The 24,633-nt window shown below is 44.7% G+C and overlaps 1 protein-coding gene across 2 annotated transcripts in view; it reads left to right on the top strand.

Annotated features, from left to right (window-relative positions):
* The window catches only part of EDAR (ectodysplasin A receptor), a 37,830-nt gene extending 14,855 nt beyond the window's left edge, over nt 1–22,975 (top strand). Inside the window, exons 6-12 of one of the 2 annotated variants that reach the window (XM_045584182.1) lie at nt 6,728–6,814; nt 7,877–8,002; nt 8,106–8,180; nt 8,678–8,750; nt 11,708–11,867; nt 12,967–13,027; nt 20,978–22,975. In XM_045584182.1, the coding sequence (XP_045440138.1) occupies nt 6,728–6,814; nt 7,877–8,002; nt 8,106–8,180; nt 8,678–8,750; nt 11,708–11,867; nt 12,967–13,027; nt 20,978–21,300 (905 nt within the window). In that variant the 3' untranslated portion in view covers nt 21,301–22,975. Of the gene's footprint in view, nt 1–6,727; nt 6,815–7,873; nt 8,003–8,105; nt 8,181–8,677; nt 8,751–11,707; nt 11,868–12,966; nt 13,028–20,977 lie in introns of both variants that reach the window. The other variant, XM_036447994.2, reaches the window with a different exon arrangement.
* The last annotated feature ends 1,658 nt before the right edge of the window (nt 22,976–24,633 follow it).

The raw sequence follows: 24,633 nt of genomic DNA, 5'->3' as shown, positions 1-24,633 counted from the left end.
AACTAGCCCCTGCAGCTCCACCTCATACAGCTGACCTTCTCTGCATTGTCGGTTCGCCTGGGACACAGAGAGCAAGAACCCCTCCTGCACAGAGTGCTGGAGGAATCAGTGAGAGAGTGGTGGGTCTGGCACCCAGCAATTGTTCCCTGGTTGACGTCACCATTTTTATGACCACTTGTCAGTGGCTGTGACCCCTGAGAACTGTGTTTTCCTCCAGATGCCATATGAAGCCTTGGCCTCCCCAAATGACAGTTTCTAGCTGTTTCCAAAGCAGTGTTTCTTGTTACCGGTCCAAAGTCCATGTGCCCACACTGCTAAAGGCCAGTGTTCAAAACAGCAGAGTTGAGTAAGGAAAGTTGTATTGATTGAGAAGGTGCCTAGTCAAGCAGATGGTTCTTCAAATCGGTCTTCCAAGAGCCCAGAATTCAGGTGTCTTTTATGTCAACAGAAGGGAGAATGGAAAGGACAAGAGATGATTGATCACCAAAAGCATCTGGCCACCAACAGGGATCCAAAGAAGAGTATGAAATCTCAAAATCTCTTTTTTTTAATTTAATAAATCTTTATTGTTCAGATTATTACAATTGTTCCTCTTTTCCCCCTCATATCTCCCCTCCACTAGGTTCCTACCCCACCCTCTGTCCTTACCCCCGACCACTGTCCTCATCCATAGGTGTATGCTTTTTGTTCAGTCTCTTTCAGCACCCCCCACACCCCTTTCCCCCCGAGAATTGTCAATCCACTCCATTTCTATGCCCCTGGTTCTATTATATTCACCAGTTAATACTGTTCATCAGATTTTTTATTCCCTTGGTTTTTAAATTCACTTGTTGATAGATATATATTTGTTGTTCATAATTGTTATCTTTACCTTTTTCTTCTTCTTCCTCTTCTTAAAGAATACCTTTTAGCATTTCATATAATTCTGGTTTGGCGGTGATGAACTCCTTTAGCTTTTTCTCATCTGTGAAGCTCTTTATCTGACCTTCAATTCTGAATGATAGCTTTGCTGGATAGATTATCTTTGGCTGTAGGTTGTTACTATTCATCACCTTGAATATTTCTTTCCGTTCCCATCTGGCCTGCATGGTTTCTGTTGAGAAATCAGCTGACAATCGTATAGGTGCTCCTTTATAGGTAACTACCTTCTTTGTTCTTGCTGCTTTTAATATTCTCTCTTTGTCTTTTGCTCTTGGCATTTTAATTATGATGTGTCTTGGTTTGGTCCTCTTTGGATTCCTTTTGTTTGAGGTTCTGTGTGCTTCCTGGACTTGTAAGTCTATTTCTTTCACCAGGAGAGGGAAGTTTTCTGACATTATTTTTTCAAATAGATTTCAGTATCTTGCTCTCTCTCTTCTTCTGGCACCCCCATAATTCTGATGTTGGTACAGTTGAAGTTGTCCCAGAGGCTTCTTACACTATCTTCAACTTTTTGGATGCTTTTTGCTTTTCTGAAGGAGTGTTTTTTGCTTCTTGGTGTTCCAAATCTTTGACTTGATTCTTGTGATCCTCTCATCTGCTTTTAGGTCTCTGTAAAATTTTTTTTTTTTTATTTCAGTCAGTGTATGCTTAATTTCTTGTTGATCTTTTTTCATATCCTCGAGGGTCTCATTAAATTTATTGGCCTTTTCTAGGAAATTCTTGAAAAACCTTATAACCGTGGTTTTGAACTCTATATCCAGCTACTGCTACAAATATGCTCATTATTTCCTTCATTTGTGGCCTGCCTCTTTGTCTTCACATTTTGGCTGCTTCCCTGAGTTGATAAAGTTGCTTTGTGTGCTAGGTGTCCTATAGGGCCCAGTAGCTTAGCCTTCCCAGTGACCTGAGGGTGGACACTCTTGGTGCACCCCTTTGTGGGCTGTGTTACAGTCTTGTAGTTAAGCCTTGATTGTTGTTGGTATCGCTGGGGGCAGATGACCTCCAGGCCATTTGACTGGAGGATTAGCAGTGTCTCTGCTGGGAGGGCTTCTGTGCTCAGCTTGGATGGAGCGGAGTCTCAAGGTGAAGCAGACAGCCTTGGTTTCACATCAGCCCCTCACTAAGAGGGCCCTGTGTCTCAGTGTCCTGTAGCAATGACTACATGCACCTCTGAAAAAAAGCTGCTCTCAAGTTTAGCCTGCTGCCAAATGAGTCTGGTACCGAAAGTCTCACCCGGAGCTGGATTTCAGTGCAGTCGGGAGGTTTTGTTTTCCTCCCGAATGAGAAAGCTAGCCTCCCATTTGCTGCCTACCCTCTCCTCATGCTGCGAGTAAGCCAGCCCCATATTCAGCCGCCCGTCCTTTCCATGCTCACAGATCTCCATACCTCCACAGCTCCTCTGATTCTCAGTGTCCTTTTCTCTTTCCTTCTAGTTGTAGAATTTCCACTCAGCCAGCTTTCCTGTGGTTCTAGATGATGTTCATTCTGTCCTCCAGTTGCAGGTTTAAAATTGTTGTGCGAGACATCAGTATAGGTGTTTATCTTATGCCACCATCTTGGTTTCTCTCGAAATCTCTTTGTTCCAGATTACCATCCCTGTACACATTTCCTCATCTCCCTGGGGAGAGGCACCCCCTGGCAAAAGGTTGTTTCTCCAAAAAATGTAGCCCCAAGAAGAATTTCTCTAATAATGATCACATTTGTAGCAGTAGCAGTAGCTAGTAGCTTGAAGGCCATGGGAGAAATGCAGGCTGGACCAGAGGTAGAGTCCGAGAAAGTGAACATGTCAATCTGTCACACCATCCCTGGGATTCATTTAAGAAACAGGTCCTGCCTCAGAGGTCTGGATGGGCTCCAAGACTGCTCTCCCAGCAAGCTCTTAGGCCCAACTTGAGCAGCTACATTCTAATGACTCTGCTCATTGTTCCAGCAGCTGCCAGTAGGGGGCACTGAGCCAGTGAAACAGCCTCAGGCCCCTCAATGACAGCTGTAAAAATCAACAAATAAATTCCTAAAAACTCAAGATTTTTGCCATATGTAGAGAATGCCAGCCATCTCTACTAGTATACTCATCAGCACATTTATAAATAGTGTGGATTAACAAACCTCAAAGGTTCTTAGTAAACCCTGTCATCACATTGCTGACATTAAGCCATATGCTCACAATTTCAGACTCCTTCTGAGGAGGTAAGTGTACTCCCCGCAGAGCCCACCAATGGTACTGCCTGTACCAATGTCCACAGTCAGTGCTGCCTCACACTCAGACTCCATTTTCTTTCGTTTGCATAGAGACCTTGTGTGGATATTTCTGTCTACTTTCTGGAATATAGTTTCCAACAACTTTCCCTTACCCCTATCATAAAATATCTTATCTTTGCTTATTCAAAGCTGGACTCCAAACATGATGGAGCATAAGATGAGTTAGTAGTTCACCACCTATCAGAAACAACACTGACAAACATTTTCATCAATGATCCATTCCAAAGAGGCCAAGTGACCTGGAAAGACACAACATGTGTTGGAGCAAAGGGAAACCTCCCAGGCACCTTGTTTTTATTAATGCTGAGCTAATCCTCGTTAGACCAGTGCAAGACCTGGGCAGGGGAACATCCTGCACAGGTCCTGTGTTGATGGTGTGCTTGCCCGAGGGCACCCACGCCCAGAGGGGACCTCTAGTCCTGCTCACTCTCCCTGTTATCTTTGGATGTGCTCAGAACACACCAGCCCAGGCTGTTCAGTTAGTACCAGATTGAGTTCACTTTGGGGGGAAATGTCTAGAGAATTAAGGTGGAGACATCGACCAAGGGCGGGCTCAGCAGGGGCAGCAAGGTGCATATTATTGACTTGCAATAGCTGGCGTCCATTGTCCACTGATGTTTACGTGTGACCGGCCCTGCCAGTCAGATGCAAAGGCATTCCATAAGTCAGCATGCTGCTAGACTGCTCTCATTGTCCCTCTTTGGGCCACAGGCTGGGCATATTGTGTCCCAAACTCCCACCTCTGTTATCCAGCCTCAGCCAGCAAGGTACAGGAGAGACAGGAGTCAGCCAAGTACAGACAGACCCCAGAGTCTTTTCCCGACTACAGGGCCTAAGCTCCCTTGAGCCCCTGGCCAAACAGATGGATGAGCTTCGTTTTCAATGTCCAATTGAAACTGTGCCCATGTGCTTTCTCTCGCTTCACTGGGCCAAATGTGATAAGCTGTCTCCCAGTACAATGCCAACAGGGCTAACACCTGAAACCCAGCTTACCACCCTGTGATGGCAAAAGGCAACCTCCAGATTGGTCTTGTTCACGGGGAGCACACACCTCCAACTGCACCTCCCCAATGGACCACTGGCTCTGAGGTCAGGTGAAAAGGCTAAATTAATTTAACAGCATCTAAATTATGAGCTTTATCATGAGTTTGGGGGTCAGGAAAGCTGTTCATCCTCCAGAAAGGTAACGAAATGTCTCTGTGAGCTCTGAACAGAGCAGAGACTGCTCTCAGAGGCTGAGGAGAGGAAGAAAGAAAAGCCAATTTTCCAGCGGGGATCCTGAGCACGCCTCCTCCAGCCTCCCAGGTCCCAGGGCCCACTTCCCAGCTTCCTGCCCATCACCCACCAGCAATTACAGAAGAAAGGGCAAGGCCCTGGGGACAGTAGCATAGGGGCTGGGACATCAGGAGGCCCCTCTGTTCTGAGCCTGTCACCTTTGGGTCTCTGTTGATTCTGAGGTTATCCCATGCTGGGCTGTTGCCTTGGTACCCCTATTCCTCTCAGCATCCCTCGCTCTCAGTAGAACTAAGAAGCCATCCTAGTGACAGCAGTTGAGAACATAGAAGGAAAGAAGTGGAACCACAGAGCTCATCATGCCCTGCAGAGGAAAAACTCTGGCCCCTCCATCGTGTTGGTGATCTGGGTGGCACCCACACCCATGTCTGAGGCAACACTGCAGGTGACAGAGACCAGACAAAGAGCCAGAGGCCAGGAGCTCCCAATAAGTGAAGTCCCTGGGCTCTGGAAGTGGCAAATCCCCAGAGAGCGATGCCTAACTCAACAAGAGGGCTGTTTCAAACAACGTGGAAAACTGCTGAGTGTGAGCTGAAGGACGCAGGATGGCACCAGGAGCACACACTCTGGCCTAGCAAGCTTCCCCAGGGTGAGCCCTGTCCAGGGTGTGAAGAGGGTGTGAGCCTTCACACCTCACAGTGCTTCCTTAAAAACTCGTCTATTTGCCCCTTGGGTGGCAAATCGCATTTCTCATATACCTGTGACAGTTTAACTTCCTGTCCAACCCAGCAACTGGCTGGCCTGAACCCTGGGACACCTAACAGAAATGCAGAACTGGCCGAAACTGGTTTGGCTCAGTGGATAGTGCATCGGCCTGCGGACTGAAAGGTCCCGGGTTTGATTCCAGTCAAGGGCATGTACTTTGGTTGCGGGCACATCCCCAGTAGAGGGTGTGCAAGAGGCAGCTATTCGATGTTTCTCTCTCATCGATGTTTCTAACTCTCTATCCCTCTCTCTTCCTCTGTAAAAAATCAATAAAATATATTAAAAAGAAAGAAAGAAAGAAAGAAAGAAAGAAAGAAGGAAGGAAGGAAGGAAGGAAGGAAGGAAGGAAGGAAGGAAGGAAGGAAGGAAGGAAGAAGAAAGAAAGAAAGAAAGAAAGAAAGAAAGAAAGAAAGAAAGAAAGAAGAAGAAGGAAGGAAGGAAGGAAGAAAGGAAGGAAGAAAGAAAGGAAGGAAGAAAGAAAAAGAAATGCAGAACTGCAGCAGGAGCCAGTCTTCAGCCTGCTCCCTCCCAAACTGCAGCCCTATTTTATTTGTAGGGTTTCCATTTGTTCTTAAAGGTGTGAGGATCAAAAGTTTCTGACCCTGCTCTCTCCTAGGACCTTCTCTTCCTACTGGCCACTGATGTATGGATAATTCAGCAGGACTTCTCTTGCCCAGTTGGCTGTGGTCACTGTCACCTGGGCGTCCCAGGCCATGTGTGCAGGTGGCTTTAGAAATACCACTCACGGAGCAGGTGGCTGTGTTTCTCCTAAGAAGCTTCTGTTAAAGAAAACACCCCTGTTTCTCATGGAGCCTTGCTGACCAGGATCCAGGCATCGGTGCTGTTAGTCCTGGCTGGGCAGCTAAGAGGGCCAACATGCATTGATTTTCGGGAGGACCCTCACTTGGCCTCACTCGGACAAGCAAGCCCACACTCTCCAGCTCCTTCAGAACTGTCAGCAACAAAGCAAGGCAGGAGGACACTTATTTGAAACATGATCATTTTTATTAACTTCAAAATTCAAGTCTGGCCTAAAGGAAGGCTGACTATGTCATCTTTTCTGTGGTAGAACATTTTGTTTGTTTTAACTGAACAACTTAGTGATTTGTCTGATCACAAAATCAGCTTCATATTAAGCCTGCTAAGTGTCACTTTTTTACATACAATGGGAGTTTTACAAATCACAGTTTTGAGAGAAGACCAAGCTCATGCCTACTCTTTTAACAATTTGGTCACAACTATTTAAAAATGTATTATACAAAAAATACTGAAGAAAAATACACCAAACTGTCAACTGTAGACAGAGGCTGTAGGTGATTCTTGTATTTCTTTCTTGCGTTTTGGTTATTTTCTATATTTTTAAATAATAAGCATGGATAACTTTACTTGGATAACTTAGATGGCAGGTCTTAGGTGGGCCCCTCTCCAGCCCTTTTATAACCTGGGACTGTGAACCAATAGCTCTGTGGCCACACCGTGTGTTTCAGTGCTGGTGGTGGAGCTTCTGCGGGTCGCTTTGAGGAGCCCACAGCGACTGTTCTCCTTGCAGGTGCAGGAGCCACCGTGGGGATTTCTGCCCACTTGTCCAGCACCGCGGGCAGCAGCACCCTCTCTCCTTTCCACCGAGCCCATAAAGGTAGGCAGGGTGCTAACCACCTAGATGTAAGTGGGGGAAGTGGGTGGCTGGAGAGGAAGAGAGAAAATAATTATTAGAAATGACCACGAAGCCGGGACCGGTTTGGCTCAATGGATAGAGCGTCGGCTTGGGGACTGAAGGGCCCCGGGTTCAATTCCAGTCAAGGGCATGTACCTTGGTTGCGGGCATATCCCCAGTAGGGGGTGTGCAAGAGGCAGTGGATCAATGACTCTCTCTAATTGATGTTTCTAACTCTCTATCTCTCTCCCTTCCTCTCTGTACAAAAATCAATAAAATATATTTTTTAAAAGAAAGAAAAGAAAAGAAATGACCACAAGCTCTTCTCCACTTCAAATCACCTTCCTCCTGTGATTTAATCACACTCACTGCCCCCAGCTCTAGAAATTAGAAATTTCTCTGGGAGGAGGGGAGCTGCTCACTCTATGGGTGTGGCAATGCTGCTCAGGGCGAGTGTGGCAGGGTGGAGAGGAGCCAGCTTCCTGAGCTGTGGTGGCTCTGATGCAATTCTGTTGCAGGCTTTCATCTGAGCCTGCTGATCTCAACACTTGAATATCTGTTCTCAATAACTATGTTTTACTCCCCAGTCTCTTTGGGGTGGAAGGATGGGGGAGGACCCCCAAGGTCAACAGTTTCTCTCCGAGCAAGATCTCATACTGACTCCTCATCCCCTCTTGTACAGTCGCAATGCCATCTGTGGTTTAAGCACATTTATGGCCCGGTCCCCAGTGAGGCAGGGTTGCCTTCAGATGCCCACAGTGCACTCAACACACATGCCGGCTTCCCAAAGCAGTCGAACCAAGGGCAAGCACCCCAGGAACAACTGAGCAAGTACAAGCCACGGCACTGTGGGAGGGCAAAGGAACTTGTAGGGTTGGGTTCTCAGACTAAGCAAGCATTTCTGATTCTGAAGCCCCAGGAAGTGTCCCAGGGCCATTGTTCACAGGGGCATGGTCTTAAGGAGAAAGGACCCTGCCTGGTGGATGGGTTCCTGTAGGGACGCTTGAGTCCTAAGGCATTGCCTTCTCTCCTCAACTTCAGCAGAGCTCTCAGGCCAAGGACACCTGGCTGCGGCTCTGATCATTGCCATGTCCACCATCTTTATCATGGCCATTGCCATCGTCCTCATCATCATGTTCTACATCATGAAGACGAAGCCTTCTTCCCCAGGTGACTGTTCCCCATGCCTGCCTCGTATCCCCTCTCCCCTGAACAGCCCCATCTCCTTACCAGTCGAGACCAGCTGCTCACACACTTATCTTTCTCTAACTAGCCTGCTGCACCAGCCACTCAGTGAAGAGTGTGGAAGCCCAAGTGAGCCAGGAAGGAGAGAAGAAAGAGGCTCAAGGTCTGTAAACAGAGTCCCCACAAGCATGGGTGTCTGTCTTCAGTGTGGAGATTGTCTGACCCTCTTGCCACTACCCCGGCAGCCTGGCCTTCTAACTGGCTATGCTAGGGGTGTCGAACTCAATCATAGAAGGGGCCAAAATCTAAAATCCAGCCTAAATTGCGGGCCGAATGGTTTACTGAACAGTCATAAACTGTCATTGTGATGGAAACGCAGCGGAGTGCAGTGATGACAGCGCAGTGCGGGCCACATTGCAAGGCCTGGCGGGACGGATTTGGCCCGCGGGCCTTGTGTTTGACACATGTGGGCTATGCTCTTGTGCCACTTAGTGCAGGGGTCCTAGGAAGGGGTGTTAGTGCAGCCACGTGGTGCTTAATCTTCAGGGCATTGTGATTTAGTCACCAAGTAAGGTCTGCTACAGAGGAAGTGAGCAGCGGAAGGACAAGCTCAGAGCTGGAGCCGACACTAACTCCTCGCTCCCCCAATCTTTCCCACAGACAGTGTGGTGATTTTCTCTGAAAAGGACGAATTTGAGAAACTGACAGCAGCTCCAGCAAAGACTGCCAAGAGGTATGTCAAACCAAAGCATGCCCAGTTCCAGGCTGAAGTGAAGAGTCCTTGGGGGTCCTGAGTAGGAAGGGCAGCTGGCCACGCGGGTGAGAAGTGCTCTGAGAAATCCGGCAGCTGGCTGGAGGTCGTGCTGGGACAGCTCCAGAGAGAGCAACCAGCGGCCAGCCAGCAAGGCAGTCCTAGTCAACCCGGAGCCTCAGCCTCACTGTTGGGCTGCAGCAGGGCCAGGTGGTATCAGGGAAAGGTGGTGAACACCTGCCATCCTCCGAGGCCAGATGCCCCACGCCTTTCTCTGCAACATGCACCTGCTTCATGCAGACCCCACAGCTGCTGCGTGCCCCTTTCTCTCCAGCAGCCTGGTTAATATGACTGCCACTGCTGGCCGTGCGCAAGTGACGGCACAGTGCTGACACCAGGACTGATGTCCCCGTGATACTGCAGCAGTGGTGATGGAGACGGCTACCACATACCTGGTGCTGGTTACCTCCAGTGTGCCTGTGCTGCCTTCATAAACCCTTTGAGCAAGGTGCTAACATTGCGCACATTTGTAGGAAGCTGTCATGGGCCTACAGGCACATCCCTAGGGAGTGGCAGGGCAGGGGGCGAGTCCAGGCCATCTGGTTGCAGTGTGTGTTCCACAGGCTCTGGCCCAAGCGCTAACACTTAGAGAAATAAAGCCCCTTAAGGAAGAGATTGGATGCATGAAGTCTTTACCATATTTACCACACACACACATTGGGATGTGGAATCAGCTCCAGCTTTAACATTGAGAGTGCAGGGAAGTAAACTTTTTTTTTTAATCCTCACCCAAGGATAAACTCCCATTGACTAAAGAGAGAGAAACATTAATCAGTTGCTTCCAACACGCACCCTGACCAGGGATTGAATCTGCAACCAGGTATGTGCCCTGACTGGGAACTGAACCCATGATTTTTCTGAGTCACCTTGCCAGGTCATTTGTACTTAGTCCTGCTTAGATTCCAAAAATCCATCCCATGGTAATAGTCCACCCATGGCTGTCCCAGGACCCCATCCATGCAAACTGCCCCGTGGCAGATGCGGGCAGAGGCCCTGTGGAGTCAGCAAGCTGAGGAGGAGCAGGGGCTCTGCCCTGCTTCCCTGGCTCCCGGCAAGGGGGTTTCCGGGGGACTTGAACCTGGCAGAGCCTGCTTTTTAGGCATGATAATGAACCAAGATGTTTGCATGGAGCTTTGCCGTTTATAAAGCACTACCCAACTTGTTACCTCATTTAGAAAACTCAACATCCTGACACAAGGGTAGGAAGCAAACTTAGATCATAAAACCTTTGCACACTGGGAAAGAAAAGCAATTGCGTGTGCTCATCTTGGCAGTCCTGTAGAAAATGGTTGTTTCTGATAAGTGCCTCTATTGCCAATGGTCATTTTTCAAAACCTCACACATGTTTGGTCTGAGCAACTTCGTGCACATCTGGCAAAGGTCTGCCAGGTCCAAGCTGCTGTTAGCAGGAGGGAACCCAGGCTGGCAGCTGTGTGACGGGGACTGGCTTGGCAGTGTGCCTCTTGCAGACAAGTCGCTCCTCCAGCCTTCCTCTGTCCAATCCCATGTGGTGTCAGCCACTCTCTATCTGACCTTCCAGCCTTTTCTCATTGCCAAGAGGAGAGAGCCGGGGGCCCCGGGGACGGGAGGTAGAACACTCAAAAGTGCTGGGACACATTCTAAGACTTAAGTTTCCTCAAAAGCTAAGGAAATATTTTGGGACCCTACTTGTTTCATACACAAATGTTAAATAAAAATTAACACTCAACAATTGTTTTAAAAGACAAGGCACTGAGCTTTCATCCTCTCCGCCTTCTCTCAGGTTTTAGGGAAAGGGCCTGAGGCCACTCAGTGGTCTGTGGACAGTGGTGCCTTCCCACCTGGCCTGCACACAGGTGGGGCCAGCAGCAAGCCAGCCAACTCTCCCAGGGCCGGAACCCTGGGGGTGTCTCTCACCATTTCTCCTTTCTGTATATCATTCTGTCCCCACGGTTATGTTGGTGTGGGCTTCCTAGTGCAATCCAGTTATTAGCAAATATAATTCTTCAGCCAAACCACAGGAAACAAGCAGGATGCCTATTAAAAAAAGAATATTGTTTTCATATATTTGGAATGATTTTGAGAGTTTGAGCTTCAACCCACATGTGCTTAGGGGTGTGGGCTGGGCGGTGAGCAGCAGTGTGACTGAGCCACCCGCCTCCCTGCAAGATTTCCCAGACCCACTCCCTGGGCTGCTGTGGTCTCACATCCCAGCAGCCCCCTCCCAGGCGCCCCAGGCTCAGCTCTGTGTGTATGCATGGGCTTTGTGTTCCGTTACCCCAGAGAGCTGTCATCAAGTCTGTGCCCGCCACATCACCTCGTCTGCTACATGAAGACACAAGGTTAAACTCTTTGCTTCCCTGAATGAAATGTAGAAAGCCCTAGCATATTCAAGAACCCTTTCCCAAACTGGGTGGGGTGGAGGGGTGAGCTGGTGCCATCCCTACCTTACTGGCCCCTGCGAGTCCTCCTCACCCAGTGCCTGTGCGCCACCCTGCATCCACCCTCCTTGTCCGGACGGAATGGAGAGCAGGCTGAGGCTTCTCACATCGTGCCCAGGAGATGCTGAGTAAAAGCTTAAGAACCTCGTCCCTGCTCCGCCCACCGCTGGAAGGACGTGCAGGCGGCGGCACTTTCCCAGGCAGCGCTAACGAACCCTTCCCCCCCCCCCTTTTTTTTAATATATTTTATTGATTTTTTTACAGAGAGGAAATGAGAGAGATAGAGAGATAGAAACATCGATGAGAGAGAAACATTGATCAGCTGTCTCCTGCACATCGCCCGCAACCAATGTACCTGCCCTTGACCGAAATTGAACCTGGGACCTTTCAGTCCGCAGACCTACACTCTACCACTGAGCCAAACCGGCTTCGGCTAACGAACCCTTCTTGTTTCCACAGTGAGAACGACGCCTCCTCTGAGAACGAGCAGCTGCTGAGCCGGAGCATGGACAGTGACGAGGAGCCCGCCACCGACAAGCAGGGCTCCCCGGAGCTGTGCCTGCTGTCGCTGGTCCACCTGGCCAGGGAGAAAGCCGCCACCACCCCCAAGTCAGCCGGGGTGAGGCGCTAGCAGCCCAGGCTCACACCTTGCGATTCTCTGTGCAGCCCTAAGGCACGGAGACACGCCCCTTCTCCAATGAGCCTGCTGTGGGGCGTGGCGCTACTCCCACCGCCCAAGTTAGCAAACTCAGATGGAGGGACAGATTTAAAGCAAAATATTATAAAAATAGAAAACTTATTTATCTTATGTAGCTTCATAGAAGAAAATAAATAAGCAAAGACAATAAGTTAAAATTGCTTGGAATGCTATAGGACAGAAAAAACTTTGTAAATATACTGCCCTATATCCAACCACACATATAATAGTTAAATATTATAACTATTTATAATATAAGTATATGAATACATAGTTATATACTATGTGAATGCATAGCTATCTACTGTATGAACAAATAGCTGTGTACTATATGACCACATAGCATATCGACATAGCATGCACATTTTCAGGTAAAAAAATGCTCCACAAGGTTTATCACCTGAAGCAGGCCTTAAAGGTACTGTGGAGGGGTGTGGGGCTGCCTGCCCCAGGCTGCCTGACAGTCTAGCATCCAAGCCTCAGGGCAGCTGTGTTGCTAGGTAGTGCTGCTCTTGGTAAAAGTGTCCCTTATAATTAGAGACTGGACTGGGCCTGGGTTCTGACGGAGACATCATGGGCTGTCCAGTTCAGTGACCTCTGCAGTGGGGCTGATCATTTGCTGAACCTGGAGGCCTAGTGAGTGGGTGGATACGAGGGGGCCTTCCAAGCAGGACTAGTTCTATACCTGCCCGCTAGGGGCCTCACCTCTTGGCCTCCTGCCGGCAAGCTGCAGTCCCTGGCATTTGCCCTCCAAACAGACCTGTGCACATGTGACCTCTGGTTGTCTTATGAGCCGAGGAAGTCTGCCGGAGGGCAGGAACAGTTCTCGAGCTGGAGGCCAGAAAAGGGCGTGCTCTCTGAGTTATGGATAAGATGTTCGTGTGGGGCCTTGATTCAGCATTTCCAGCTGGAAATCAGGGGACAGCGGCTCTCTGCCAACACTGAGATGGAAGAGTAGATTCATTGTTTTCTGCCATTCCCTCCTTTCTGAAAATTAACATTCTCTAAACTATTTTCATAGATTCAAAGTCGAAGGAAAAAGATACTGGATGTGTATGCCAACGTGTGTGGAGTTGTCGAAGGTGAGCATAGAAGGACTGACCGGGGGGCACTCCCCCAGGTCTTGCTTTCTAACCGGAGGCGAGGAGGGGGCTTTGACAGGAATCCTGGCGCTCTAGGGAGGGGCCGAGAAAAGTCACCCATCCAACTTCCTCATCAGAAGCTCTGGCTGAACTGATTTCAGGTGGAGGGACATGAAATTTGATTCCAAGCTATGTTAGCACATTTCCCCAGCATTTCCCATCAGCCCTCCTTTCCCTTCAGGCCAGGGAGCCAGCATTCCCCAGTGCAGGGCCTCGCTGAGGGGAACACGCAGTCAGGACACTCACTGCTCTAGAGAAAGCAGGGGTGGAAGGGCTAGATGTCTCCCAGACCCCACAGGCTGTCTCTTTTTGGCATTATCATCTTCAAAATTTTTGATAATCATCACTTATCCAAAATGTGGTAGCCGCCCTTCCCTTCCCTCTCACTGGCAGTGTGTGTGGAGGTGTCCTCTCGTAAGGATGTCTCCTAAGCAGACTGAATCATACTGCCTTACTAACTGCAGTTTAGAGTGTGGGCAGGATGAGTTTATATTTCTAATTATATTTCTATCTGAAACCAGAATCTGCACTCCCAATTTCTGCCAAATGAAGTTTCTATGTTACCATCTTGTTTTCAGGAGACAAAACTCATCCTTGAGGTTAGGGGGTTTTCCCGGCTTCATCGGGCCACTTGGTTTGGTCTCACTGGCCCCCTCCATGGATTTTTCCATATGCCCAGGCAGCAGGCGTGTAGCCTGGTACCCACTCATTTCTCCACTTGGGCCAAGCCCAGCACACTGAACCCAGGGCAGGCTTACTGGCTGGTGTTCTGGTGGTCAAAAATAACTCCTGAGGGCCACACGCTCTCTTCAAAAGCTCTGAGTGTTGAAATGTGGCCTCTCTCCACCAGTCATATCCCAGGTCAGCCTGTCCGACCCAGCGTATGTGGCTGGGAGCCATCAGCTGCCCAGTGGAGGATGGTCTGAGATTTGTATTCTATCACCCAGAAAGGTGATTAGAATTCTGTCTTCTCAGCTCCAACAATGTCTTTATTTTAAGAGCCCAGACCCCAGGGACAGCGATTTTTCAAATTAATTTTCGGATAGAGGAGCTCCTCCAGTGAGACTGGAAGGATGAAGGGCTTGAAGCCCCTGTGCACTCAGCTGCCCTCTCATGTGCCTGCAGCACCCATGGTGCCGCTGAGAACCATAGACCAGCAGGGCCCAGTCTTGAGTGAACATAAGGCCTTCGGAGAGTCTTACACTGGCTCCCTCTACTCCCCTGCCCCAAAGCCCCGATGTAATTGGTCTGGGGTGAGTCCTAGGCATCGGTGTCTCTTATTGTGTTTTTAATTAAACGTTTCCTTTTGAGATCATCGTATTGGTAAGAGATAAGACAGAGAGGTCATGTGATACTCTCCCCAGTTTCTCCCAATGGTAACATCTTGCCAAGCCATCCGTAAAGTCACAACCAGGATATCCACATGGATGCACTGCAGATCGTCCACAAGGATTTCTCTGCTTGCCCTTTTATAGCCACACACTTCCTAGCTACCCCACTCCCTGGCAACCACTAATTTGTTCTTCATTTCTATAGTTTTGTAATTTCAAAATTGTAATATAAGTGGAATCATACATACTGTAAACTCTTGCAAATGTATTTTTTCATTAAGCATAATTCATTGAAGATTCATCCAGATTAGCGCATGTATCATAGTTTGTTTCTTTTTATTTCTAACTAGTAATCTGTGTTAAGGATGTAACACAATTTGTTTAATCACTCATTCATCCATTTAAGAACATCTTAGTTGTTTCCATTTTGGGGCCATTACAAATAAAGCTGCTGTAAATAATCATGTAGAGGGTTTTATGTGAACATAAATCATTATTTCTCTGGGATAAATGCCCAGAATTATTGAGTGGTATGGTAGATTAGTGTTGTTTAAAACTTCCAAACGACTTTCCAAAATGGCTGTACCATTTACATTTTTACTGGCAATGTATGAGTGATCCAGTTTCTCCACATCCTTGCCAGCATGTGGTGGTGTTACTATTTTTTTATTTTAGTCATTCTGGTATGTGTATTTGATATCTCATTGTGGTTTTTATCTGTATTTTCTTTGTGTTTGAGCATCGTTTCATGGGCTTATTTGCTATCCAAAATGTTTCTTCATGTCTTTTGCCCATCTTTCAGTTGGATTGTGTGAATTTTTTTTTTCTGCTGTTGAGTTTTGGGAGCTTTTCAATTTTGTGATTTGCAAATATTTTCTCCACTTTGTATCTTGTCTTTTCATTCTCTTAATAGGATCTTTCACAGAGCAAAGTTTTAAATTTATTAAGTCATATTTATCATTTTCCTCTTATAGATTGCTTTTGGTATCAAGGCTAGGATCACTTTGCCTAGCTCTAGATCCCAATGATTTTTTTCTAAAAGTTTTATATTTTGCACATAAGTCCATGAGCAGTTGGAGTTAATTTTCACATAATATGAGACTTAGATTGAGGTTTTGTTTTGTTTTTTCCTCTACATGTTCACTTCCTCCTGGAACATTTGTTGAAAAGACTATCTTTTCTCCATTGAATTACTTTTGCACCTTTGTCAAAAATCAGCTTGGGCATACTTGTGTGAGTGTATTTCCTGGGTTCTCTGTTCTTTTGCATTAATCTGTGTGTCTATTCCTCTGCCAAAATCACATAATCTTGATTGCCATATTTATATGTCTTGAAATCAAATAGACTGATTGTTCCCACTTTATTCTTTTTTCTTTATTGTTTTAGCTATTCTAGTTTCTTTGCCTTTTTATATAAATTTTAGAATAATTGTTCCCATATCTACAAAATATTTTGCTGGGATTTTGATAGGAATTGCAGCAAACCTGTAAACCAAGGTTTGGGAAATTTGACATCTATACTATCACCATGAAAATGGAATGTCTCTTTATTTATTTAGATTTTCTTTTATCTCTTTCACCATATATAGTTTTTAGAATACAAGTCCTGTTACTGTTTTGTTAGATTTATGCCTAAGTATTTCATTTATTTTTGAATGATTACAAATGATATTTTATGTTAATTTTAGTGTATGTTTTAATTGCTAGCATATAAAAACATAATTCATTTTGTGTGTGTTTATCTTATATCCTGCAGCCTTGCTGAAGTCACTTATAAGGTTTAGGAGTTCTCTGGTAGATTCCTTGATAATCACCCAGATAATCACATCTGCAGATGGGGACAATTTGATTTCCTTTTTTTTAAAATCTATTGCCCATTCCTGCCTCATTGCACTGGCTATAACTTCAGCACCATGTTGACTAAGAATGAGGAGAGCAGACATCCTTGCCTTGTTCTTGATCTTGGAGTGAAAGCACTCAGTTTTTCACTATTAAGTATAACATTAGCCTAGGGTGTTTTCTGTTTGTTTGTTTGTTTGTTTGTTTGTTTGTAATTTACATTAATTTTGTGAATAGATTACATTATTTTTAAATTATTGAATCAGTCTTGCATTCCTGGAATAAAGCCCACTCTTATGAATATAATTCTTTTAATATATTGTTGAATTCTATTGTCTAATCATTTTTTAGGATTTTGCATCTACTAGTACATTCAGGAGGAATATTGGTCTGTAGTTTTCTCTTTTTTGGTACTGGTTTCGGTATCAAGTTAATACTAGCTTCACAGAATAAGCGGGGAGTGTTTCCTCCTTTTCTATTGTCCAGATTTTATGTAGAATTGGTGTTGATTCTTTGAATTTTGGTAGAGTTCTCCAATGGAACAATGTGAACCTATCAATTTTTTGGGGGGTAGTGATTTTTAAAACTACAAATTCTACTTCTTCAATCATATTAAGGCTGTTCAAATTATCTACTTTAAACTGGGTGAGTGATGGTAGCTTATGCTTTTTGAGGAATTGTTCCATTTCATCTAAGTTGTCAAATTTATGTGTGTATTCCCTTATTATCTTTTTACATCTTCATGGTCTGTAGTGATATGCTCAATTGCTTGATATTGATAATTTGTGTTATATTTCTTTCTTTATTTATTTAAAAATCTTACTAGAGATTAGTCCGTTTTGTTGATCTTTTCAAAGAACTGGCTGGCTCTTTTCAAGTTTAGCTCTATTGTTTTTCTTTTTTCAATTGCATTGATTCATGCTCTTTATTATAGTTTTCTTTCTGTTTACTGTGGGTATATTTTGCTAATCTTTTTCTAGATGCTTGAGATGGGAGCTTAGATTATTGATTTGAGATGTTTCCTCTTTGATAATATTTTTATGTATTTTGAATCATATGTATTCCTCTCATACTGCTTTAGGTGTGTCCTACAAATTTTGATATGTTGAATTTTCATTTTAAATTATTTTTAAATTTTTCTTTCTAATTTCTGTTTTGACTCCTGGGTTGTTTAGAAGTGTTTGTTTATCCCTGATAGTACACCAAATGCATGAATAGTGGTGCAAGACAGAGGCCCGGGGGACAGCGGAGCTCTTAGATGCAGTGGGAGGTCAGCTCTGTGGGTTATCCCCGGTGCTAGGGCTCTCCTCAAGGAGGGAGGCAGGATGCAGAGCAGGATGTGACTGCCAGTGGCCCGCCCCAACCTAGGAAGCACCAATAGCTTTTGGTTCCAGGACCTCCCAGAAAGATGAGGATCCCTATATCTCTCCTCCCTCGGCCCCACATTCAAACTAATCTTCTTAGAACAGAAAATCAAGGAAGCTGGCAGAAACCTAATAAAGGTCTCTGAAAACAGTGTTTCAGCCTTTGAAAAATAAACCATGTCTATAAATGCATTAACTCCATGGGGAAATGAATGTAATGAACCAAATTCAATCTCTGCTTAAAAAAACAAACAAAAAAATTGTATTGTTTAATTTCCAAATGTATGTCAAGATTTTCCTATTATCTTTCTGTTGTTGACTTACAGTTTGAGTTCATTGTGAGGATACATTCTGCATACAGTTTCAGTTCATTTAAATTTTTTTGTTGAAGTATATGTCCTGCACTTGAAAAGAATGTATATTCTGTTATTATTGGTTGGAGTGTTCTGTAAATGTTGATTGGATTATTTTGGATACTGGTATGGTTAAGTTCTATATTGTAATTATTCTACCAGTTACTGAGGAAGAGGGTTGAAGTTTTCAACTATAATTGTGGATTTGTCTGTTTATTCTTTTAGTTATACCAGCTTTTATTTCACATCTTTGGGGCTCTGTTGTTCTATGCATACATGTATAGGTTTGCTCTGTCTTCTTTCTGAATGGACCCTTTTATCATTATATTATGTCCCTCTAAGTCTCTGATAATTTCCCTTGTTCTGAAGTCTACTTTATCTGCTGTGATAGCCACTTCTGCTTTCCTTTTATTAATGTTTACATGATTTATCTTTTCCTAACATTTTACTTTCAACCTGTCCACAGTGTTTTTACTAGCCATTATTTTACTAGCTTCAGTGACATATATAAACCTTACCTCCCTATGTCCTTTTTGTTTATAGCTGTTTTATATATTTTCTCTACATATAGTTAGAACCACATCTGTTGCATCAACTTACAATAATAATTCAGAAAACTTAAAAAGAAAAAAAAAGCCTATTATATTTACTCAAATTATGCTTACTGTGTTCTTTTCTGATGTTCCAAGGTTTATTCTTTTATTATTTCCTTTTTGTTTAGAGACGTCCTTTAGTTGTTCTTTTAGGGTAGCTGTGGTAGTGACAGATTCCTTTCGTTTTTCTTTATCTTGAGAATGTCTTGATTTTGCCTTCATTCTTAAAGGATATTTTCACTGGTATAGGATACTGGGTTGACAGCTCTTTTCTTTCATTACTGGAAAACACTGCCACTTCCCTCTGCTTCCATATTTCTGTTCAGAAACCCACTGTCATTCTAATTGTTTTTTTTTTTTTCCCTATCAGTAATATGTGGTTTTTCTCTGGCTGCATTTAAGACTTTCTTGTCTTTAGTTTTCAGAAGTCTATTTATGATGTGTCTGGATATGACTTCCTTTGAGTTTTTTCTGTTCAGAGTTTTATCAGAATTTTTTTAAATATATTTTATTGATTTTGTACAGAGAGGAAGGGAGAGAGATAGAGAGTTAGAAACATTGATGAGAGAGAGTCATTCATCAGCTGCCTACTGGGGATATGCCCTCAACCAAGGTACATGCCCTTGACCAGAATCGAACCCAGAACCTTTTGGTCCCCAAGCTGACGCTCTATCCATTGAGCCAAACTGGTTTCTGCAGAGTTTTATCAGACTTTTTAATCTGTAGGCTTTGTTTCTTTCCACATTAGGAAATTTTTCAGCCATTTTTTTTTTAAGCTCCACTTTCTTTCTCCTCACCTAGGACTCCATGGAACATATGTGAGACTTTTGGTCACAGGGTCACAGGTCCCTAGGGCTCTGAGTCTTTCAGTTTGTTTTATCTCTGTTGTTCAGATTCAATAATTTCCATTCCATTATCCAGTTCACTAGCTCTTTTCTCTGTCTTTATTCTGCCATTAAACATATCTAATGAGTTTTCTATCTTTTGCTTTCAATTTTTTTCCCCAAGTGTGTTTGAAATTACTTTTGAGGTATTTTTTATCATGGCTTACTTAAAAACTTTGTCAGATAATTTTAACATATCTTACATCAGTGTTGGTATCTATTGGTTGTCTTTTTTTTTTTTTTCCTCGTTGATTTTTGTGATGTTTCTGGTTCTTGGTATGATGAGTAGTGTCTATTGAAACCTGAGTTTTTATGTCATGTTATGGATCTTACTTAAGCCTTCTATTGTAGCTGGCGCCCTCTGTGGTAGGGGGCAGGTGCCACCTTGTTACTGGCAGGTGCGGTGCAGATAGATGTTCAAGTTCCCACTCAGCCTTATTTGACATCCAAGTGTTGGCTCCTTTTTATTGCTGGTTTGAGAGTGGAACTCTGTTTCTCCAAGTAGTCTCCACTGATACAATGGGAGTTGGGGGACTTGTTACCAGCTGAAAATAGGAAAGTCCAGGCTCCCTACTTAGCCTTCCCTGACACCACTGGGTGCAGGATTGTAGCCAGACTCCTCAGTCAGCCTTTGCTGGCCATGGTGGTGGTGAAATCACAGTTTTTCTGAGGTGTTTGGCTGCAATAAAGCATTATTGTCTAAATGTTTTCTTCTTGCTAAGCTTCTGTTTTCCTAGTATTTTAATTAGAGATAACAGGCTTTTGTTGAAGGTATTTTTGTTATTGTTGGAATTTGGATTGCTGAACTATTCAGCTCCATGATTTGGATGATGAGGCAAAAGAAAACCCAAGGAACTCACCACTGTATTATTGCTCCAGTACTGAGGTCCTTGGCAGTTTTTTCCCCTCCATTTTCTAGAATCCTTATATGTTTGCTTTATGCATAGTGCCAGGGGTTTAGCTCTACTTACCCAGAAAAATATTCCATCTTCCAGAAGTGGCAACACATCAATTTTTTAAAATGTTTCTAAGTGAATCTATGTATAGCAAAGTCTGTGAACCACTGAGTTGGCTCAGATTTCTCAAACACTAAGTCTGGTCTGTCTTTGAGAGCACCTTTCATAAAGGTTACTACTGTCCCCATAAAGGGACATGATACTATCCCTTTGACTTCCTTCCTGGCCCAGGAAGTATGCAAGGTTACTCAACTAAGAGTAGCCTGTATGGAAGGCTTTGGTGACTGCTGAAAATGGTGTCGAGAGGATAACGGTCACTGTCAATATGGTTATGGTGGTTATTTTCTTAGGAGGAGAAAGGCCATTATTGAGACTGAGGTTTAGGAAAAGACTTCTCATGTGGTTGCCGAAGTCCTGGGTACTATTGGCCTTAAGCTATTTATTTTTAGTGTTTTTTCTGTATCTGTGTTTTATTTTACATATTTTTCAAAGGTTTAAAAATAAATGTCATGGTGTTGCCTTCTGTTGACTGCCATCTGCAGCATCTGACTGTGGCCCTTCGTCTCCACAGGACTCAGCCCTACGGAGCTGCCATTTGATTGCCTTGAGAAGACCAGCAGAATGCTCAGCTCCACATACAACTCTGAGAAGGCTGTTGTGAAAACGTGGCGCCACCTTGCAGAGAGCTTTGGACTAAAGAGGGATGAGATTGGGGGCATGACAGATGGCATGCAGCTCTTTGATCGCATCAGCACAGCAGGTTACAGCATCCCAGAGCTGCTCACAAAACTGGTGCAGATAGAACGGCTGGATGCTGTGGAGTCCTTGTGTGCAGACATACTGGAGTGGGCCGGCGTCGTACCCCCTGCCTCCCAGCTGCCCGCTACATCCTGAAGATCATGCCTGTGGACCACTCTTCTTGGGATGCACCAAGGACCTAATGAGAGCTCAGGATCTAATGAGGACTCTAGAGCTGTGGGTGATGCCAACAGACGACCAAGAATCAAGGGTATGTTTCCAGGGTATGCCTTAGGCTGTTTCAAGAAACAAGAGGAAATGAGGTGTCTTCCACTATAACTAAAGAGAAAAGATTAAAGCTAGGATACTCCCAGCTACCCACCTGCAGCTCACCAGATTGAATAAATATTTATTCAGCTAGTCCACTCACCATGAACTTGTTCAAGGGATATTGTTGGGTACTCAAGTGAGCCAAACAATGTGGGGATGACAGAAGTGAAGAATCTGGTCCCTGTTTAAGAAGTTTACAACCCAGGGAGAGACAGAGACATGTCCACAAGCCACTTTGCTAGAAGATATCAAACAATCTGAATGAGGGGATTCTAAGAAAATGTAATAAAAGTTCTTAGAGAGAGTGATGCTTCCCACTGAGATGGTGAGGCAGCATTTTCATGAGGAAAGCAGCTCGGGAGTTTGGTGAAATGGCTACAAAATGCAGACACCACCACCCTCCCCCTCCCCCTGCATGTATTGTTTCCGGATCAATACAAGTGGGTTCATAGGATAACTTTGCCTGTTTCTGAGGCCATCGTATTCCTGCAGCCATCTGGTCACTAATGGGAGAACTTTCTCTGGAGCCTGCTTTATGTCACTGATAGGAAGGCATGTGTCTGTCTAATCAAGGAGACCTGTGCAATAGTCAACTTATTTACTGCATGAGTTCTAGGCCTGGGGACCCAGTTGTTTTTTATAACATACTAGAGGCCCGGTGCAAAAATTTGTGCACTGGTGGGGTCCAGCTGGCCTGACCAATGGGGGTTAATCAGGCCAAGCCAGCAGCAGGGAGAAACCATGGGCAGTTGTACAGCCAGCCCTGCCCCCTATTGGGGTCAGTGCAGGCCAATCGGGGGCAGGGCCGGCTGAGGAGAGGGGCTGCGGGCAGTTGGCCAACCATCCCCACCCCTATGTTGGGGGCCAATCGAGAGCCAGGATGGCGGGGGGGGGGGGGGCAGCTGATTGGGGCCCAGATCAGGCTGGTTGGCTGCCACAGTGTGCATCATAACTACCAGTCATTCTGGTCATTCTGGTCATTCTGCCATTCTGGTCCCTGGACTTTTATATATATTGATGAATTGCCTTCCAACTCTCATTTTCAGTCACATTTGACCTTTGGGGTCAGCAGTGCTCCAAGGACACGGCCATTTATACTATATGCCAGGCTATTTTTGCTTCAAAGAAAAATGGGTGGTAACTCTGCTTAAAAAGAGAAATGATTAGTTTCTAACAGCTCAGCCACACATAACTCTTGATTTCCAGAGAGTTTGAGACGTGTGCATGGGTTACATGGTGTGAGAGTTTTAGGCCTGGCTTTCTGAGCCAATCAGGGAAAGCAGAGCCCCCTGTGCAGGGAGAGCCCGGGCTTGGTACCATTCTGTTCTTTTTCCCCAGGCCTCAGTTTGTCTTCTGCAAGTGAGAGGCTAGCGTGTGATTCTATAATCACAGGAAAAGTAAGGTTCAAATAAGCAAAAGGAAAGTAGATCTCTGGGAAATGCCAGGCCTCTGAGGTCCATGGAAGTGAATACAGTGTGAGTCACCAAGTAAAATGGAAATTTAAAAAACCCTCCGATTTCAATTGCAGTAACTGCAATTGCTTGGCATACATTCAGAAATGAAGTTAATAAACTGGCATTGTCCTTGGCAGATTCTCTTCCTACATCTGTAATTGTAAAGAGCTGGAGAGCAGGGTGAAGATCTCACCACGGCTTAGTTTGGAGCCATGGCTGAGCTCCCTAAGTTCAGGTCTGACTGTGGTTGTTACTGAATTAGAACCAGCCTCTCACGTATGAAGAAATGCTTCTAAAATCACAAGTTGCATGACTGAGCAAATATTTTGGGGGTGAAAATCAGTCATATGTTTAAAGCCAACAAACAATTTTCCACCAATGAATGTAGAACATACTGTGATAAAGTCATAATGAATATTTAATATCATCATTTACTATGTCTGTTTGCTGCTCTTTGTCAGAACCTATTTGATATATTCTGCAAGCTAAATCTGCCATGGCAAAACATAGTTACCTTTATTCCTTCTGAAGTCCTGGGTACCCCTTTCCCCTGCTTTGTGATAATGATGATGAGAATCTCCCCCTTAATTAGACTGCAAATGTCACATGTGAAGAGCACACATTTCTAAGATAATAGTTTGCGGTTTTCCTAGAACAACATTTCCAGTAATGGAGCAGGGATGGCTGTTCTCTGCCTCCTCCCTCCACACACACACACACACACACACACACACACACACACACTTGTGGGTGGGGAGAAGAGTTCCCTCTTCCCACCTACTGTTGAATTCTGGGATCAGAGGTCAACCAGCATCAGATCATGTTTTTTTTACTTAACCTGCCATTTCTAGGGAGCTAGTTACACATACACTTATGTATTTCTTTGTCATTTACTTATTTGGAGACAAATCCAAAAAATGTTTACTCTGATAAGCTTTGGCCTGCATATGGACAATGAGACCATACGATTATTACTGACTAAAGCTGGGACTCCACCCTGACATCTGTGTGGAGACAGTCATTATTTTGCTATATGCAAAAACATTTAGAAAATACCCCAGGCTAGAGCTGTAGCCTATAGCCAATGAAGTCTTAATTGTCAATTTTTTGTCTAATTTTGTATACATAACTTATTATATTTTACAGTTTCAATAAACTAATAAAAAAAAAAGAGCTACAGACTGCTACAATGTGAGTTCTTTGGGAGGGGGCCTTTGGAGAAGTGAAAAGATTCTGATTTCTCTGTTCCTGGTTATTGCTCTGTGTTTAACAAATCTGTAGGATTGGGACCAGCAGATTTGAAATACCTAAAATGTTATGAGCTGAGCCATTCACTCAACAAAAGCAAGCATTGCAACGAGATCATGTGAAAAATACTAGGAGCATTGCTTTCCCAGTTGCTATCATTAGTTTATAAGACATTGATTCACTTAACTACAGCTATGTAATAATACTGCCCCAACATTCAGTGGCTTAAGCCAACAATATTTTTTTAATGTTTCCATTGATTTTAGAAAGAGAGGAAGGGGGAGACATAGAAACATCGATGACAGAGGAACATCCATCTGCCGCCTCCCACATGCCTCCACCGGGGTGGGGCCCACATCCTGGGTATGTGTCCCAATCAGGAATCAAACAAGTGATCCTCCTGGTTCATGAGTCTATGCTCAGCCACTGAGCCACACTGGCCGGGCAACAACCATTT

The sequence above is a fragment of the Pipistrellus kuhlii genome, unplaced genomic scaffold, assembly GCF_014108245.1.
Source record: "Pipistrellus kuhlii isolate mPipKuh1 unplaced genomic scaffold, mPipKuh1.p scaffold_m20_p_2, whole genome shotgun sequence".
NCBI lineage: Eukaryota > Metazoa > Chordata > Mammalia > Chiroptera > Vespertilionidae > Pipistrellus > Pipistrellus kuhlii.
The sequence above is the reverse complement of the archived record's forward strand: the minus strand, read 5'-3'. Positions and strand labels throughout refer to the sequence as shown.